Consider the following 20,477-nt stretch of genomic DNA (forward strand, 5'->3'; position numbering starts at 1 on the left):
TCCATCCTTTGACTTTCAACCTATTTGTGTCCTTGGGATAAAGTGTGTCTCTTGTAACCAGAATGTAGTTGAATCATATTATTTTTATCCATTCTGCCACTCTCTGCCTTTTGATTGGCATTTAGTCCATTTACATTCACTGTAATTACTGATGAGAAATGACTTATTTCTGCCCTTTTATTTGTTTTTTGTGTGTCTTAAGCCTTCTCTTTGTCCTTTACTACTGCTTGCTTTTGTGTTTTGTTGGCTTATTATAGCGAGCCTTTTTGGTTCTTGTCTCCTTTCTTTTTGTGTATATTTTTTATATATTTCCTTAGTGGTTACCATGAATATTACATTTAACAGCTGGTATTTGTAACATTCTAGGGTAAGTTGGTATCAAGTTAACTTCAGTAACATACAAAAGACTCTATATCATTCATCTCCCCTTTTTTGTTATCACTAGTTACATCTTTATATTTCCTACATATTTCTACATCTAGGCTAAGTTCTTAGACCTAGCACCAATAGCACAATTCATAAAGGAAACATTAGTAAGTTGGATTTCATCAAAATTAAAAACTTTTGCTCTGTGGAAGGCCATGTGAAAAGGATAAAAAGACAAGCTACAGGGTGGGAGAAAATATCTGCAAACCATATATCTGACAAAAGCCCACTATATTTGTATGGAAAATATATTTATATGGGAAATATAAAAAACTCCCCAAAAACCAATAGTAAACAAACAATGCAACTAGAAAATGGACAAGGAACATGAAGCAGTTCACTGAAGAGGATACACAGATGGCAATTAAGCACATAAAAAGATGTACAACATCGTTAGCCATCAAAAAAAAATAAAAAAAACCACAATGAGATATCACTATACACCTCTCAGAATGGCTCAAATGAAAAACAGTGACAACACCAAGGCTGGTGAGGATGCAGAGATGCAGAGACACTGGATCTCTCACACATTGATCATGGGAACGTACAACGGTAAGGCCCCTCTTGTAACTGTTCAGTAGCTTCTTAACAAACTAAACATGTAACTACCATGGTTCTTCTTGTTAGTTGTTGCTGAGTCAGTTCTGACGCATGGCGACCCCACGTGTGCACAGCAATGCTGCTCCATAGGGTTCTTCAAGGCTGTGGTGTTTCAAAGCAGATCATCAGGCCTGCCTTCCAAGGCACCTCTAGGTGGGTTTGAACCGCCAATCTTTTGGTTAGCAGCTGAGCGCTTAAATGTTTGCACCACCTGGGGACTCCTACCACATGACCCAGCAATTACACTTCTGGGCATTTACACTAGAGAAATGAAAACGGGTGTTTACATAGAAACCTGTGCGTAAATGTTATGGAGGCTTTATTCATAACAGCCCAAAGCTGGAAACAATCTAGAACCCTTTCAATAGTGAATGATTAAATAACCCGTGGTACTTTCATACCATGGAATATAACTCAGCAATAAAAAGAAATGAACCATTGATACAAACAACCCGGATGGATTTCCAGGGAATTATGCAGCATGAAAAAAAAAAAAAACAATCCCAGAAGGTTACATACTGTATGATACCATTTATGTAATATTCTTGAAATGGCAGAATTACAGAAATGGAGAAGAGATCAGTGGTTGTCAGGGTTAGGGAGGTAGGAGGAAAGGGCAACACGAGGGATCCTTGTCGTGATGAAAAGGTTCTGTTTCCTAACTGCATCAATGCAAATATCCTGGTTGTGATACTGTACTGTAGTTATAAGATTTTACCATCGGGGAAACTAGGTAAAGGGTACACAGGCTCTCTGTGTGTTATTTCTTAAAGCTGCACTGAAGTCTATGATTATCTCAAAATAAAACAAACCTCTATCTCAAAATACCATAAAATAAAAAAATTTAATCATAATAAAAACTCAACACGGTCTATATGTTTGACGGTTTTCATTATGTTGGGGGAAATGCAGTGCAATTACATCACTGCAGTTAAGTTCCCTAAGACCACTTCCAAGATGGAGACTTCTCGCTTGATATTAAAGATAGTGTGGATTACCAGCACAGCACATCTGACTCACCGTTTGTTTCTGGTGGCCATGTGATTTGTCCTCAGCATTATCTTCTTTATCCATGTTGCCTCTACATAAAAGTAAAATAATAACACATCATCCAGGAGTTATACTGCAACTGGATACTTAAAAGAAGGCCCCAAATATTACTAACCAAAAGAAGTATTAGTAAGTCTCCTTCTCCACAGGTGCTCAAAATCTTGGTTTTTCCCTCCCTTTTTGGAGAATTCAACAGATGCCAAGAATGAGAGAAAGTGTCACCCAACAGTGTCATCAATTCTATGGGTAAAGACCTCCCCTGGACTGATATTTCAGCACAAGACTCCAGCCCCATGCCATACACAGGTTAAGTTTGGAGGCTGAGTAGTCACTAATGATACTATCCGAAAAGGTAATTACTGCCCATGGAGAATATCTGAATATGTGGCTTTGAAAAAAGAACAGAGACTGAAGGCTGCACAAAGCAAGTGAGCCCTGAGCTGCACACCTCAGGCCACAGTAGAATGACCGTTCAGACAAAATCATTTACATCTGGTAAAAATCATGTCCTTGGAAGACAGCTCTGCTACCACTGCCAAGAAGGAAGGACACTTCACCCTCTCTACCATCACACACTTCCCTTTAGGTTAGCAGCCTAATGCCCTCTTTTTCTCGTGAGCTTAACAATCTGATGCCTATCTGTTTTTCATGATTCATTTTAAAACTGACTTTGAAATATTCCTCCCCTAAATATTCCTATCCTTGTTGCTCAGATCCTGGACGCAGACAAACCTCCTACCTTCACTGCTTAATCACAGAAAGAACAGCCACTCCGCAAAAATGTAAGCTTATGCCACATTCAGGTAGCTCACCCAGGGAGTGCTTTTCCTGAACCAGTGAATCTAGTATTAGGATCACCAGTCATTTGGGAATTTGTTAACATCTCCCAAAATGTACGTTTTTATCATCTGTCCATTTGAAACACCTTAGAGAGAGTGTGTTATGGTAGTTAAAGTGTTGATTAGGGGTGAAAGTCAGATGGAAAATCTTCCACCCTCTTCTTGGCCTTACCAGATGGTTAGGGGGTCCTGGTAGTACCAAGCCCTCACGCCCAGGCCTGGCCACAGCCCTAGGCAGTATGACATGTACCTACTAGTTTTGGGCAGATCAGGCCAAAAGCTTATCAAATATAAGCTAAGAGATTCATGTTATATTTTCAGTTGACTATAGTTCTGGGTTGTTAATTTAGCTCTCCTGCCAATTTATACATTTTGTGGTTATGCCAACAATAAATAAAGCACAGCCAAAAGGGATGCTCCCATATATATATATATATTTTTGCAGGGCTAAAATGCCATGGCTGTTAAGTAGAAAGCCAAAATCAAACCCACTGCCATCAAGTCAATTCTAACTCACAGCAGCCCTATAGGACAGAGGAGAACTGCCCCGTAGGGTTTCTAAGGCTATAAATTTTTATGGAAGCAGACTGCTACATCTTTCTCCCACAGAACAGCTGGTGGGTTCAAACTGTCGACCTTTCAGTTAGCAGCTGAGCGCTCAATCACTGTGCCACCAGGGTTCCATGGCTGTCAACCAGTGACTCCTAAATCCACCTCACTCATGGACTATGCAATCTTTAACTAATGTTGGGCTTTCATCTGAGGAACCTAGACTCGTTGTACCTCTTCTTAGCTTTCTGCCACGTGTGAGAGGTCTCAATCCCTGGAGAATCCTCTGACCAAACAAGGGACAAGCCTGGTTAAGGAGCAAGGCAGGATGGTGTGCCCACTGGGAACCCGTGAAGGACTGAGCTGGTATTTGGTTCAGAGTGCTTAGAAGTCAAAGAGCAGGTCTGCAGACCAGCTGGATGTAATCAAAGTAGCAATTTTGGAAGGAATTGGCCATATGGCCTGGTTTAAAGGAGATGCCAGACACTGAAGCACGATGAAGAAGAGACACTAAGAGGGCTGGACGTATGTGGAAGGGGTTATATATTCCTAGCATGACATGTCACATCAGGGTTGGCCTATGTGGCTTCTCACCTTTCGGGAATGTCTGAGGTTCCATCCGTGACTCCTTGTTCTGCAGAAAGGGACTTCTCATCTGGCATGCCAACTTTCTCCAGGAAGCAAAGTGCTGGGTCTGCTCGCATGGCATTGTATCTCTCATAGCCTAATCAGGGTAACAAGAAACACCACAAGTCATGTCAGAAGTCACAAAAGCTGCCTTTGGCCCCACAGTCATTCTGTTTCCCTTAGTGAGTAAAAACCAAGACAGACAAACAGACCAAAAAAAAGAGAAAAAAACTTGTTTAAGATTAATCAGAGACTAAAACCATAAAGATCATGGAAGAGAAAATAGGGACAACCTTAGGAGCCCTAATACAAGGCATAAACAGAATACAAAACATTACCAAAAATGACGAAGAGAAACCAGATAACTGGGAGCTCCTAAAAATCAAACACCTATGCTCATCTAAAGACTTCACCAGAGTAAAAAGACCACCTACAGACTGGGAAAGAATTTTCAGCTATGACATCTCCGACCAGCGCCTGATCTCTAAAATCTATATGATTCTGTCAAAACTCAACCACAAAAAGACAAACAACCCAATCAAGAAGTGGGCAAAGGATATGAACACGCACTTCACTAAAGAAGATATTCAGGCAGCTAACAGATACATGAGAAAATGCTCTCGATCATTAGCCGTTAGAGAAATGCAAATTAAAACTACGATGAGATTCCATCTCACTCCAACAAGGCTGGCATTAATCCAAAAAACACAAAATAATAAATGTTGGAGAGGCTGTGGAGAGACTGGAACTCTTATACACTGCTGGTGGGAATGTAAAATGGTACAACCACTTTGGAAATCTATCTGGCGTTATCTTAAACAGTTAGAACTACCATACAACCCAGAAATCCCACTCCTCGGAATATATCCTAGAGAAATAAGAGCCTTCACACAAACAGATATATGCACACCCATGTTTATTGCAGCTCTGTTTACAATAGCAAAAAGCTGGAAGCAACCAAGGTGTCCATCAACAGATGAATGGGTAAATAAATTGTGGTATATTCACACAATGGAATACTACGCATCGATAAAGAACAGTGACGAATCTGTGAAACATTTCATAACATGGAGGAACCTGGAAGGCATTATGCTGAGCGAAATGAGTCAGAGGCAAAAGGACAAATATTGTATAAGACCACTATTATAAGATCTTGAGAAATAGTATAAACTGAGAAGAACACATACTTTTGTGGTTAGGAGCGGGGGCGGGGGGGAGAGGGTTTTTTACTGATTAATTAGTAGATAAGAACTTCTTTAGGTGAAGGGAAGGACAATACTCAATACATGGAAGGTCAGCTCAACTGGACTGGACCAAAAGCAAAGAAGTTTCTGGGATAAACTGAATGCTTCAAAGGTCAGCGGAGCAAGGGCGGGGGTTTGGGGACCATGGTTTAAGGGGACTTCTAGGTCAATTGGCAAAATAATTCTATTATGAAAACATTCTGCATCCCACTTTGAAATGTGGCATCTGGGGTCTTAAATGCTAACAAGCGGCCATCTAAGATGCATCAATTGGTCTCAACCCACCTGGATCAAAGGAGAATGAAGAACACCAAGGTCACACGATAACTATGAGCCCAAGAGACAGAAAGGGCCACATGAACCAGAGACCTACATCATCCTGAGACCAGAAGACCTAGTTGGTGCCCGGCCACAATCGACGACTGCCCTGACAGGGAGCACAACAGAGAACCCCTGAGGGAGCAGGAGATCAGTGGGATGCAGACCCCAAATTCTCATAAAAAGACCATTACTTAATGGTCTGACTGAGACTAGAGGAATCCCGGTGGTCATGGTCCCCAAACCTTCTGTTGGCCCAGGACAGGAACCATTCCTGAAGACAACTCATCAGACATGAAAGGGACTGGACAGTGGGTAGGAGAGAGATGCTGATGAAGAGTGAGCGACTTGTATCAGGTGGACACTTGAGACTGTGTTGGCATCTCCTGTCTGGAGGGGGGATGGGAGGATAGAGAGAGTTGGAAGCTGGCAAAATTGTCACGAAAGGAGAGACTGGAAGGGCTGACTCATTAGGGGGAGGGTAAGTGGGAGTACGGAGTAAGGTGTATATAAACTTATACGTGACAGTGTGACTTGATTTGTAAACGTTCACTTGAAGCTCAATAAAAGTTAATAAAATTAAAAAAAAAAATTAATCAGATCCTAAAAGACTTTCTACTAGGAAAAATCCTTGAGCTAACGAGTACACCTTTGGGCAGTGCATGGCCAAAAATGAATGCCTATGTAAATATTCTGTGTCCAAAGAGTGGCACAAGGTAGAAATACGAATTCTCACCTGCTTGCTTCTTTAGGACAGCAAAGGGGACCAGCCAAGTTTGTTTTGTAACTCCCCTCCCCCATTCAGTCCCTCAACTCTGGACACCCTGTTACCTCCTGAGAGGGCCTTGTTTCCTTACCGTTCAATTTTATCCCACGTGTTACATGAAGAAGCTGAGCAAAGTGATGTATGTTAGGGTAAAATATAAGGAAGACTATTGCAATTGTTTATTGGAGTCAAACAGACCTGTTGCCTCTGTATTCACACACAGTGTGTAATCCTAACCCACTGGCCAAGGGTTTAGAATTGCTCCCTGATGCATCCCTAAAGTCAACACAGATGGAGCATTTTGACCCAGAAGAGAGACCTTGGAAGAGAGGCAAAATGAAAAAAAAATACCACTGTTGATACAGCCCATCCACCGGAATTTATTATTTTATTGGATCTAGTGTAATTTTATAATGAGACAAGAGCTGGTCAAGTAAAGGACCGAAACCTATTGTCATACAGAACATCTTGGGGGAAATGCTTTCATGATCATCAAAATCCTTTTCACATTGCTCCTAGCAAACAAGGTCAATCTCTAGCTTTGTAACATGTACAGAGAGGGCCCATTACAGGTGACGGTGGACATAAATGAGAACCGGCCTGGCTGTTAACAGACCTGACTTTACATTGTTGGATGTTAATTTCTGTACGGGCTTCTGTTCTAATATCACTGTTGACACAGTTGTACCCTTCGCCAGGCAGCACCTGGTACTTTTTCTTTGAGGAGCTGTAAGTTCTTGATCTCCTAATCCAAAGTGGCTCTCCTGCTATCTCCATGACAGATGCTGCCTACATGAGGTATATGCATGAGAAACTGTGATGCCTTATGTTCTTCTTTATTCACTAGCCCTTAGGGCGATTATTTGATTACTGTCTGACTCTCTCATGAGACTGTGGGCTCCCTGGGAAAACAATATCCGTTTCTGCTCATCCTTGTGTGCTCTGTACCTAACTCACCTTGGACAGTTCTGTATGTCTGTGGTGTACGTGCTAGGCTGGGGGAAGGCATGCAAATTCTGTCTGCCGCATTGCAGGAACTGCAGGCTGTGTCCTCTAGTCACATCATACTGTTTGGTAGTATGCCCTAAAACCACCATGGAGACGAGACACAGGATCACTACGCTTTCCTGCAGACACCAAGCTCACATGCTTTGAAATTTGCTACCTCCAACATCTTGTCTTCTCCTGAGTTCTTTCCAAAATTAGACTAAACCAAATCTCAGCTACACTGTGGTACCTTGCGATTAACAGAGAAGTTGCATGCTTCTTCCTCCTGCTTCAGAGCTGCGCTCTGGACTGTCCAATGGAGGAGCCATTAGCTAATTGTGGCAATTTAAATTTAAATGAATTAAAATAAAAAATACAGTTGCTTAGTAGCACTAGTCATATTTCCAATGCTCAAAAGCCACATGTGGCAAATGGCCTCCCTACCAGACAATGCAGAAATAGAGCACTTCCACCATAGCCAGTAGCTCTACTGGATGATACTTCTCTAGCCTCACCCCACTCATTTGACAAAGAATTCTCAGCAGCACTGGACCTCCTGAAACCTGCATTCTTAACACCAGAATCTGAGTATTAAGATTCTTCATTAAAGTGTGTGTAGGCATCATTTTCAGAAAAATGTGACTGGTTGGCTTACAGAAGTTGACATACTCTATAGGGCAGGACATTTGTTAGAAAGTACTGTGCAGTGAATCACTTAATATAGCCCTTCTGGCCACAGTCTTTGTGAATCTGACCCAACTGGGTGGGACCGTGCAAACAAGGTGTATGGAACTCTAAAGAGGTGTGGTATTGGTATTGTCTGTCAGCTTGGATAGGCCAAAATTCCCAGTATTGTGTGCCTGTCCTCCATTTTGTGATCCGATGTAATTATCCTCTATTTTATGTGTTGTAAATCCTAACATTTATATGTTAATAAGGCAGGATTAGTGTGGGGTATATCTTGAGTTACAGCCTTGCAGGAGGACTTGACTCAAGTCCCACCCTTACCCAAGTCACACCCTTCCTGGGGTGTGGCATACATCCAATGTACATATGTGGGTGCTCTGGCGGGGCTCTCTCTCTCCCTCCATCTGGATCCTTTGTCTGGTTCATCATTGTCTGACCTTCACTTCTCAGGACTTGAGCCAGCAGCCTGCTGTCTAACCTGCTGATTCTGGGATCTGCCAGTTTCCGCAGCCCTGTGGGCCAGCAGTCTATCGTCTGATCTGACTCACAAGCTTCCGCAGCCTTGTACACCAACGGCCTGTTGTCTGGCCTGCCTCTGCGGCCATGTGAGTCCGGAGAAGCCTATGCCTGACCCACGGATTTGGAACCTGCCAGCCTCCACAACAGCATGCGCCATTTCCTTGATACTGTTCTGTGAGACGCAGAGAATTACGGAACCCAAAGACAGGAGGGAGAGTACTGAGGGGAGGAGTAGCTGATGTTAGAGATGATGGAGCGGAATAGCAATGTGGAAAAGTTGGACATCTGGGACATCTTTAACCTTCGCCTCACAGGATCTTTATAAAAGAAATTATTCATTTAGAAAGTTAACAACTTTCTGAAGTCAGAATAATAAGGAAAAGTGGAATAGCACGGAGCATCTATTATCTACCAATCACTGTTCTAGGTGGTCTACAAATATTGTCTCATTTAATCTTCAGATAACCAACCTCAAGGTAGGCTGTTTTCATTCCATTGCCCTCATACAGATGAGGAAACAGGCATCAGAGAAATTTATAACTTGCCCAAAGACACACATTTAGTAAATGGTAGAGTTGACAGCTAAAGCCAATATACCTACCATATTTTTATGCAAATAATGTGTGTTACACTTCTTCTGGCCAGCCGTGCCACCCCCAGCCTATTTTCATAAGTGCGCTGTGCTGATTCTTTTTAAATGTTGCTATAAAAAAAATCACCATAGCATGCTTATGAAAATAATGGGAGTGATTGGCAAAACATAACACATGCATTACTTGTGTAAAAACATGGTAACTCTTTTCCTCTATTGTACTGTTTTCTGGTTTAAAATTTCTGTTAATTCACCTGGCAGAAACAAAAACTCATTGCCATAGGGTCAATTCCGACTCACAGCGACCCTACAGGATAGAGCAGAACAGCATCATAGGGTTTTCAAGGAGCTGCTGATGGATTCAAACTTCTGACCTTTTGGTTAGCAGCCATGGGCAGGTGTTCATCAGACATTATGGGTGACTATCATTTGACACTTTCATTATCCACTTTAACAACTGCAGTTGGCTGAAGCAAGGGCAGGTGCCTAGAACAGTGTCAGAAGGGAAGAAAGTGGACTTATCTCAGTTTTTCCAACTACCTCTCTTAGTCCTTGTAAGCCCACACATCATAGAACCTTGGCTACCACATTAAAAAAAGAATATCCAGGGCCATCTTCTATGCTTGTATTTTCACACCAACAGGGCAAAGGATACACACTAGGAATATGTAGGTTATCTAGACCGGGTCTAGAATTCTGTATATACAGTCAGCCCTCCATATCTGAGGGTTCCACATTCACGGATTCAATCAACAGCAGATTGAAAGTATTTGAGAAAAAAAAAAAACTTTTTTTCCTTGTCATATTTATTCCCTAAACAATACAATAGAACAGCTATTTATACAGCATTTACAGTGTATTAGGTAATACAAGTAACCTAGAGATGATCTACAGTATACAGGAGGATGCGTGTAGGTTATATGCAACTACCACGCCATTTTATATATGGGACTGGAGCATTCTCAGATTTTGGTGTTCGTGGAGGGTCCTTGAACCAATCCCCCATGGATGCCAAAAGACGATGGTATATGAAATGATAACGCCTGGAATTTTTTTCCAGTTTAACTGTTCCCTCACTCAAGAAACAGTGAGCGCCTATTATGCGCCAGGCAGTAGGCCAGATGCTGGGACTGTAGGAGTGAACGAGAGACAGGGAGTTTCAAGCCCCAACAGAGCTGACAGGCTGGTGAGGAAGATACACGTTGAACACTGGTCTAGTCAAAACTTCAGGAGAGCAGAAGTGATATTCTATCTTCAAAGAGAGATGTGTAACAGGACTATGGCAAACATGAAGGCTTCACACAGAATGACTTGGAGAACTCATGAGCAGTACTGCATTAAAAAAAAATTTTTTTTTGAGGAGCTTTTCAAGAATATGCCAAGCTTAGTCGAAGGGTGCCTAAACTCATCTTCCCGCAGGGACTGATGCAGGACACATACCATGCTTGAAAACGCCAATCAGAAGGGACTTATCAGCCTCAGCATCCCACCAGTCCACTGGGATCTCCACATAGTCGATGTCCGGCAGAGGTACCTCCAGCTCTCTGTGGAAGGAAGGGCGTGGATTCAAAATTCCTTTAACATAGACAGAAAACAACTCAAGAGCTACTGGCCCAATCCTAGTATTAAACCACATCCCTCGTTCCGTGTTTAGGTGCTGAAATAACAAACAAATAGACGGATTCAGAAGGCTGTAAGCCAATGTTTCTTAACCAGGGCTGTGAATTAGAATCACCTAGGGAGCTATTTAGGAGCCCTGATGGCGCAGTGGTTAAGTGCTACAGCTGCTAACCAAAAGGTTAGCAGTTGGAATCCACCAGCTGCTCCTGAGATACTCTATGGGGCAGTTCTACTCTGTGCTATAGGGTCGCTATTAGTTGGGATTGACTCGATGGCAGTAGCCTTGTTTTTTTTTTTTTTTGCAGGGGGGGTTTTGGTTTAGGGAGCTATTTAAGTGTATGTAATTTATTTCCACACCACACCTCAGACTGACTCAGAATCTTAAAGCATCTCTTGGAGACTCCATCAACTGTTGGTTTGGGTAGGGTCTTGGGATCTATGGAGCCCTGGTGGCGCAGTGGTTAAGAGCTACAGCTGCTAACCAAAAGGTCGGCAGTTCAAACCCACTAGCTGCTCCTTGGAAACCCTATGGGGCAGTTCTACTCTGTCCTATAGAGTTGCTGAGTTGGAGTTGACTTGATGGCATGGGTTTTGGGCTCTATGTAAGGTAGTTCTGATGTGCTCTTCAGTTGTAAGCCCCAGCAATATATTAGTTATCTGTTGATAGAACTTTCCCCAAATGGTTAAATTCACAATGGTGCCAAAGTAATCTTGTTTTAGCATGCAGTGATCTCAAACACTATTTGAGAATAAGATAATCTGTGCTGGAAATGCAGGGATATGAAGAAGGCCTATCAGAGGATCTGTACAATAGGTGGCACCTCCTGGCAGTAGTCTGCTATTGGTCTGTGGGTTCAAAACTGATCACAAACTGCACTGCTCCTGGCCAGTAAGATGAATGTAACTTGCCCTAGGGAGCAGACATGCAGGGGATTAGCAGGTCTGTTCCATCAACTCCTCTAAGTTTCTCTCCATGTCCTGTGAGCTCACATGGCCCCTTAGTTCACTGCCTTCATCTGTCTGATGAGCACCATCCTTACTGTTTGAAGACTTTGGGGTTTTGGGAAGAACATCTACCTGGATGGCTCTTTCCCTTCCACCTCCCAGCTGTCTGGGATGGTTCCTCTGCAGCATTTCAAATTTCTTCTTCCATCAGGCTCTTCTTACTATGACACAGGGATGAATGCACCTTGCTAGGCCCACCTCCCTCTGTGGGGATAGAGTTCCCCAATCCCCACCTTTGCAGGCAGTGCTTCCTAGCTGGCTCCACTGCAGGACCTACTGCTCTGCCTGCATGGTACCATGAGCTGAATGACTTTTCTGGGATGAACTGCTTTCGTTCCTCACTGCAACTTCTCCACAGTACGGCATTAAACCTTAACAGGATCAGCAAGAGCCAGGATTGAGAAAAGAAAAGAAAAAGAAGGGAGGGGGAGAGTAATAGACTCAGTCTCTCCATGTTCTACCTAGTTTCTGTCCATCGCTTCCTACATGTCTGAGGAGTAAGTTCAGATAGATTACTTCTGTAAGATAACACTTGATATACACTATCAGGTTGAATTCTACTGCATTTATACAACTCACAAATAGAACCTTTTTATCAAAACATCTCTCTACCCTATCCTTACTGAAATACAATGACTACAGAAGCATATAAAGTAATAACAGTCATGATGAGAACCGCTCCTGATTGCAAGTTGCCCCACAGCTAGGGTTGTCAAGGGCCCTCAACACTCTCCTTTTTTGCTTCTATAAATATTAAAACCATTAGCAACGCCCACTGGATAGAAACAGAAAGAAGAAAACATGGCCCCAGGTAATCTCAAAGCAAAGTCCAAATACGATACTTCTGGTGTTTAGGGATTCCTGTCTCAGGTGTCCTCTGGAAATGACAGACACCATATAAGGCTAGAGTAAACTGCAGATATGAGAAAGGCAAAGGGAGGCTGACTGGCAATTCCACGTATAAACTATGACTTTCTGACAGCTTTCAAACGGAGGCCAAAACCCTGGTGGCCTCATTCCCTGAACTCTTGGGAGACTCCCATAGGATTCTATAGCTTTGGACACACTAATTAACAAAACTAAGGTGCAACAAATCAAAGAGACCACAAGGTATTATTAATATGATTAGCAAGTAAAAGAGAACCACTCAAATGTATGAGCATTATGGCCAAGAATGGGATTCTGGGTAAATGTTCTAGTCTATACCTATTGCATCAAGCCTGTCAAAGTAACTGACACTCATTCTGCAACTACTGCTTAAGGTAAAGAAATGACTGTTTTAAAAGTAATTTTATAACACTATTGGAAAAGCTATTGGTTAAGTGCTACGGCTGCTAACCAAAAGGTCGGCAGTTTGAATCCGCCAGGCGCTCCTTGGAAACTCTATGGGGCAGTTCTACTCTGTCCTCTAGGGTCGCTATGAGTTGGAAACGACTCGAGGGCAGTGTTTTTTTTTTTTTTTTTTTGGAAAAGAAAAAACTAACTAAAAAACTCACTAAAAGCTGTGATTCTAAGAAACTGCTTTCTCCTTTATTTCACTTTAGATGACCTGACTGAATTGTCCTTATTGTATTTGCCTATTCCATCATCTAGGTAACTGATCCTGATGGGGTAGGGAACACGATCCTCTTGAGGCACAGGTAGGTTTGGTCAGTTCCATAAACAGGTACTTTATGTCAATTCTTTAACACTGAGACCTAAGGTTGGCTTGATATACCTGGCTGGAGCTCCTTCAAAAGCTTTATCAGCTGCTTCTCCCAGTATTTCAGCTTTTAGGTAGTACAACATCCGGACTCGCAAAAGTACCCTATGAAAGGCAAACAGATTAATGCAAACAAATTAGAAGCCATTAGTTGCCTGTGAACCACCATTTTCAGGTTGACACAGGGAAATACTGGGCATTCCCATGTAGTTAGCGGAACGAAGTCACAAATGAGAAAGTACCAGAGAAACAGAAGACTATCTACCAATGGCAGTGATACTGTGATTCTCCCAGTTTTACACAAGGAGATATGCATGTCATCAGTCATGTTAGGCCACCCATGAGCCACAGGTGGCAGGAGAAACAGGCAGGGCTCCTCCTGATCCCCAAAAGAGTACTTGCCCTCCCTTCCATATGGCCACACAGACCTCTCAGGCAGAGCTGGCTTCCAAGAGGCTAGTTACCAATTTATTAGTTTAGTGAAGATGGTGTTTTCAAGTAGTTTAACTTGTACATAGTTCGATGAATATTTAAAACACAGTCATCTTTTTCATGGCAATACCGCCAGAGAATAATGATGTGGTCTCTCTTGGGGTGCTCAATTCACTGTGATTCAACATAGACTACACTCAGGCTCCATGAGAATATACCAAACATACCTGACACAAAATATTTGTTTGGCAATTACTACGTGCCCTGCACCATGCTGGGTACTGGGAAGTATACAGCAAAAGTAAACAATTCAATCCCTGTTCTTGAGAAGCCCAGAGTAGCCTAGTTGGGAAACAAGACCAATGGCTGAACAGTCAGAACACAGAAGAGGACGGTGGGGATCCAGAGACCAGGGGGGCTCAGTGTACGCAAAAACAGGGAGAGCACAGAAAAGCTGACCACTTTCAAAGGGATGGTTCATATTCAAGGCTAAGATGCAATGAAGTTTAGAAAAGTACTTGTAATTTGTTCAAACCTGTCAAAAATTAAGACTAGTCTTTAAAAAAGTAAGCCCATTTACACATACTTATATATGAGCTGATCGCCAGATAAATTGTTTTTAAAAAGGAGCACACACAGTGTGTACAGTATATCATTCGAAGAGAGACAAAAGTAGTCTGTGCATTCACACATGTTGCTACATGCACAGACTATTTCTGAAAGAACAGGTGACAGTGGTTGCCTACGAAGAAGAAAATAGGAATTGGGGGTAGAAGGAATACTTATTTTCACAAAAAATTTTAAACACATATATGCATTACCTGGAACCCTGGTGGCGCAGCGGTCAAGAGCTCCGGTACTAGCCACAAGGTTGGCAGTTTGCATCCACCAGCCTCTCCCTGGAAGCCCTATCAGGCAGTTCTACTTTGCCCTATAGGATTGCTATGAGTCGGAACTGACTCGATGGCAATGGGTTTGGCTTTTGGCTTTTGGTTTCTGCAGTACCTATTCGGAAGAAGTTCAAGGTGCCTCTGTGAAAGCATAATCTCTATTATAGCTGGGTAGAAAGTACTACTGAGGGCTCAACTTAGAGCGAAAGCACATAAAGTTGGAACTTTTGGGTTGGAAAGAACCCTTGCCTTTCTCGTGTAACATTCCTTACCTCAGCTGTCAAGCAACACATATAATTTTGAAATTTGTTTTAAAGCCTAGAGAATAAGAACTGTTTAAGCATGTGCAACCTTTGCTGATCCTGACACTTAGCTGGGAGTAGCTGCCAGCCTCCTTAGTAAGGACTGGAACAAAGGTATGTTAGGTGCAGAATGTCCGAGTCCTGCCTTCTGAGATCAAGCTCAGAGTAAGGCTTCCCTGAAGATGTAAGACAGAGAGCTGTTTCTGCTTCTCTAAAGAGAAGCGAATGTGCTGAAGTTTAGTAATATCTGTAGCATGAGAGAAGACAATTTAAAGCCAACAGTATTCACGTATTCTCCAAATGAAAAGCCAATCAGTTCAGAGGACAGATGGACAATTCCTCAGAGAGCCACCTTCCCCTGGAGTAAGATGATGATCTCAGTTGGTGTCTGAACTCAAAGGGAAGGAAAACAGGAACAATCCAAACAAAACAACCCAGTAATATTTTGGGTCGCGGTATCTATTTTCTTTTCTTTCAAATTCTAGCAAGTGCACTCATCATAAATGTACAATTTAGTGAATTTCCTCAAGCTTAACAAACACACAAGTGTACCCAGCACTCAGATCAGGAAACAGAAATTTACACCAGGATCCCCCTGTTGTCTCTGCCAGTCACCATGCCCTGTGCCCAAGGATAACCACTATCCTGCCCTCTAACAGGTTTAGATTAGTTTTGAACCAACTGCTTTCTCACTTTTTCTGTTTTTGGATCTTTAGAAGGCAAATTCTTATCTCTAAACAATATACTACTACTCGTGGCTTACTTTGGTAAGCGCTTGGTTGCTAACTGTAAGGTTGGTGGTTCAAACCCATGGTGGCTCCATGGGGGAAAAGATCTGGCAGTCTCCTCCTGTAAAGATTACAGCCTAGGAAACCCTATGGGGCAGTTCTACTCTGTCCTATAGGGTTGCTGTGAGTCGGAATTGACTTGACGACACGCACTAACAGCAACTACTAAAACAGTTCCTTGAGTGCTTACTATGTACCGGACATGTATTAATTAGCTCACTAAATCCTCACAGCAATGTTAAGTGGTAGGAACTATTACTATTCTCATTTCATAAATGAAGGGAAGAGTTAAGTAATTTGCACTAGCTCACACTGCTGATAGGTGATTGGACCAGGATTCAAACCCAGAGAGTCCTGACATCAGATGCTGTCTTAACCTTTACCTAATATTGAAGTGAGTAAATCTGCTAATTAACGGAGCCCACAATTCCCAGAAATTAGAGTCTTCGGCCTATATCTAATAATAAAAACTCTTCTTAGATTCTCTTCCTTCCTTCCATCATCCATTTAACAAACACCTAATGAACAGGGCCCCTCTGAAGCTCATAGTCCTGTTACGCTGTTGAGATTCTGGCCTGTTTTCTCCTGCGCCTCAGGACAGAACTAGGACTCAAGATCATATGGTGGTAGTTTCAAGGAGGCAGGTTTTAGGTTCAATATATAGAAGGATAATTAGTTAGAATTACCTAATAATTAAATGAACCTTGCTGAGAAATCATAAACTCCCATCATTAGGAGGCTCAACTAGAGGCTGGAAGATTCCCTGCCAGGGACATGTCTAAGGAATTCCCACAGTGAGTGGGAGGAGCTACAAAGTCCCTGCCAGCTCTGAGTCTCTTGATCTTACTGAACCAGAACTAAAGTGGCTATTGATCTCCATTATATTCAATATAATAAAACAACAATCAGCATCCTTAAAACGCATTATTCTTTGAATCCCAGGGTGTAGCACACGCTCAGGAAAGGTCCTGGGGAGGTGGTTAGAAGTTTTTAAGGAATTCCCTCAAAGGTCAAAACTTGGTCCTGCTCACCTCTGATCATCTCTGCAGGTGTCCCATGAAGTACTGTCAGCCCTCTCCAACTCAGGCCTGTTTCAGGACTGCAGGCTACATGGTGCTGTAACTACCAAGGCAAAACCCAAGTCTCTTGTTCTGCTCTTCATCTTTTAGTGAACATAACTATTCTATCATGGTTACAAGCACTACCATTCTCCCAGCCTGTAAGACTACAACCATGGAGTTGCCTGCTTTTTATAGTCCTCATCACATATGCGGATTCTTCCTTAATCATACCTCACACACTTGACTCTTTTTCTCCCATTTCCACAATTAACACCCCAATCTAGGTCCTCATAATCTGAAGCTGAAAAATGATAGTGCTCTGCTAGTTGGCCAATCAGCTCAGGGTTCATCTTACTTCATCCTGTACTGTTGCCAGGTTACTTTGTCTCCAAAACAGAATTCCATGTCTCGTTCCTCACTTGTTCAAGAAACACGGCTGCTTAACATCTGCAATTAAACCCTCAGTTAGTCTGGCATACAAGGTCTTTCATGGTGAGTTCTCTTACCTAGCTAGGTTCTTCCTTCTGTTCCCCACATGGTGACTTGGATTTAGTCACAAACGTGCTATTGGGTTCTGGCCCAGTCAGGCACTCTGTGCATATTGGGAGGTCTTGGCCTTCCTTCCCTCTACTGTCAACAGGGTGTGCCCTCTAAATCTCAATTTAAGACCTACTGCCTCCAAAGAGCTTGTACTTGTGTGTATAGTGGTTTTAATTACGGTATTGAGCATGAGACCGATCTTCAAATATTTAGTGAAGTCAAGAGAAAGAACAGACTTTATCTGTAGAAAGAAAACCAAAACAAAACAACCCAATAAAACCTAAAGAACCATTAAGATGATGTTATACGAAGGCAGGAAAAACCTAACAAATAGTTTTCTTAAATAAAAACATCTTAACTTGTAAGGCAATGAACTCTTTATTCCCAGAAGAGTCCAAGCAGTGGTCTTCTCACCACCTACCAGGAATGCCAGAAAGGTAATTCTTACACAGCCTAGGAAGCTGGATTAGATAGTTTCATTTTAATTTTATGGGTTGTGCACTGGGTGGGTGGGTGCTGGGTTTAGATACAGTGAACAATGATGCAAATGTTGTGTAAACTTGTGATTGTTCTGCAGCTGATTGCTCTCTCTGTGACTAAACTTCCCAAGAACAGTGTTTCATTTTTTCATTTTTTTTTGTTGCCTCTCCCTCCCCCTTAAGCTGTTAGCCTAGGGATATCAAGAATACCATCTCCAGCACTTATCAAATGACTGGAGGTCACGAATGGTAACAGTAAACCGGAAGAGGAAGCAAGTGGCATGAATTCTGACCCGGCTTAGATCACATCTCTTGTCTTTTCCAGACCCTACAGAGTAGTACACAAGCATCTGGAGAAGTTCCCAGGAGGCAGGACAGATGGTGCATGTGGCTGCCACCAGGGCATGGGGGACTGGCACACTCACTTGTTGCAGTGCTGTTTGAGGTGTTTCTTATAGCCATCATCATGCAAGACCACCTCAGGGTTGCAGGTGGCCAGCCAGTCTGCATTCTTTAATTCTGGGAGTAGTAGCTGATTCTTCGTCTTCTTCCCCTTCCTTCCTCTAGGGACTGGAGCAGATAACCCTGAAACGGAAAGGTAGTGTAGGGCAAGTAAATAAGCCAAGGTAGATTAAGCATGGGTGCTAGGACAAAGCTGGGCTGGGGTTGCAAAGAGGCAGCCAGGCTGCGTATGGTAGACCCTGGAAAACAGACGCCCTCCACCCCCCGCCTCAGTCTACCAGGTGGTGGTGAAGGGATGAGCTTGGTTCCCTACTTAGTACACCACAGGATCGCTCAGTCAACCAGTAAGAATTTACCAAGGACCCAGTGAGGAAACCAGAAAGATGCAAAGTAGTCTGTGCCCTTCAGGAACTTATAATCTAGCTAGGGAAAAAGGGAACACTTGGCCTAAAACCTGAAAGTGGGCTTTGGCGAAGCACAGAGAAGGAGAAATACAGTATAAGAAAAGGCACAGACAGAGGACGGACTGGAAAGAACAGTGAGATGCGAAAGGCAAGTCAGAACACATGGTGTGGGCCTCCAGTTCAGAGGAGGTATCCTTGTGGCACTCAGGTTAGTGGGCAGGACAGGCATGTGCACAAACTTTAAGAGGGCCCAAGTGTACCTAAAATATCACAGGTAACACTGGATGGAAAGTTCTGGCCATCACCACCCTTTCCCACAGATAATATTCTGAAATATCTCTGAGAAAGAGAAATCCCTCAAAGCACAGCAACATGGACAAACACACGAAGAGGAGATGAAAAGTGCATAAGAATTTGTGTGGCCTAGTCTGGTCCTGGCACCTCTCACCTGAGTGGTTCTGGAGTGTCTGGGCCTGTCCATCTTTGGTAGGTGTGATCAATTCCCAAATGAAACTCTTGATCTTCTCATCCCCCTTGTAATGCTTGACACAGTACACCAGCAGGGCACGGCAAATCATCTCCATGTCTTTCTCATTCAGATGCCACTTGAATCGCCCGTGAGTCAGGATGTCCTTCCACCGGCCCCAGCTACAGAGTGGAAATAGAGAAGGGCACTGGAGAAAGGAAGGCCATGTATGCATCCTCAACACAACAGGACAAACGAGAGACTCTGTTGTGTCTATTAACTGCTCTGAGAGCTTTGGTCTGAAAGGCCACTGAGGACCACATGCCTGCAGGATACCAAGTGTTTGCTAAAGTGACCTGGACATTAGACACTGAGAGCTTCATATAGGCACTAGAATGTTAAGAAGAGAGGGGCTAAAATATTGGGAGCTGGGAATAATTGGAGTTAAAACATGGTCCAGCTGCAGGATTCTAAAGCAACGGTGAGCTCACGGAAGCTAAACTTTCTATTTCTACCAGAGCCCGAGCGCTGCACGAATCACGTCTTAACTGCAGCATCTGTTGCACTGATTCCTTGTACATCCCTGGGGTGGGGGAAGCAGGAAATCAGTACCGGGGAGCAAATTAGTAACAGAGATTTGCTGTGACAGAAAAATGAGAAAATCATGGCATGTCTACAATATTGGAGCGGAATGCAGAATGCCCGAGGTGGAATTCTGGACAGAAGGCACAGTCCTCTCTTGCTCCAACAGATCCCCCACCAGCCCCATAGCTCCAGAGGTGACTCGAGAAACACAACAGACAAATCCCAGGGACTGAAAAACAAAAAAAACAGCAAAGCCAATACCCACCCAAAGATGAGCAGGTTCTTCTCCACCCGGAAGCACTCGGCTCGGAGGTAGCGCCTGGTTTTGTCATTGAGGCGCCTTGATCTCGTGGGCCTTTCATCGGAATCACTGTCTAACTCTGAAAACTCCATGAGTTCATCCTCCTCAAAGGAGTTGTAGTGTTTGGTCTGCTTCCTCACACGAGGCCGGTCGATCACCAGGCTTTCCTAGAAACACAGAGGACTGCTGGAGAGAAAGCCCCTCTTCTCTCTATCCTTCTCACAATGCACAAACAG

The 20,477-nt window shown here is 43.1% G+C and overlaps 1 protein-coding gene across 10 annotated transcripts in view; it reads right to left on the reverse strand.

Annotated features, from left to right (window-relative positions):
* Window positions 1-20,477, reverse strand: part of CHD6 (chromodomain helicase DNA binding protein 6) — a 230,821-nt gene that overhangs the window by 36,761 nt on the left and 173,583 nt on the right. For all 10 annotated transcript variants that reach the window (XM_064276096.1, XM_064276094.1, XM_064276092.1 and 7 more), the window contains 7 exons: window positions 20,206-20,408; window positions 19,338-19,537; window positions 18,449-18,608; window positions 13,547-13,636; window positions 10,645-10,748; window positions 4,059-4,188; window positions 2,047-2,107 (listed from right to left, as the gene is read on the reverse strand). In XM_064276096.1, the coding sequence (XP_064132166.1) occupies window positions 2,047-2,107; window positions 4,059-4,188; window positions 10,645-10,748; window positions 13,547-13,636; window positions 18,449-18,608; window positions 19,338-19,537; window positions 20,206-20,408 (948 nt within the window). The remainder of the gene's footprint in view (window positions 1-2,046; window positions 2,108-4,058; window positions 4,189-10,644; window positions 10,749-13,546; window positions 13,637-18,448; window positions 18,609-19,337; window positions 19,538-20,205; window positions 20,409-20,477) is intronic.

Source organism: Loxodonta africana, chromosome 24, assembly GCF_030014295.1.
Source record: "Loxodonta africana isolate mLoxAfr1 chromosome 24, mLoxAfr1.hap2, whole genome shotgun sequence".
Lineage (NCBI taxonomy): Eukaryota > Metazoa > Chordata > Mammalia > Proboscidea > Elephantidae > Loxodonta > Loxodonta africana.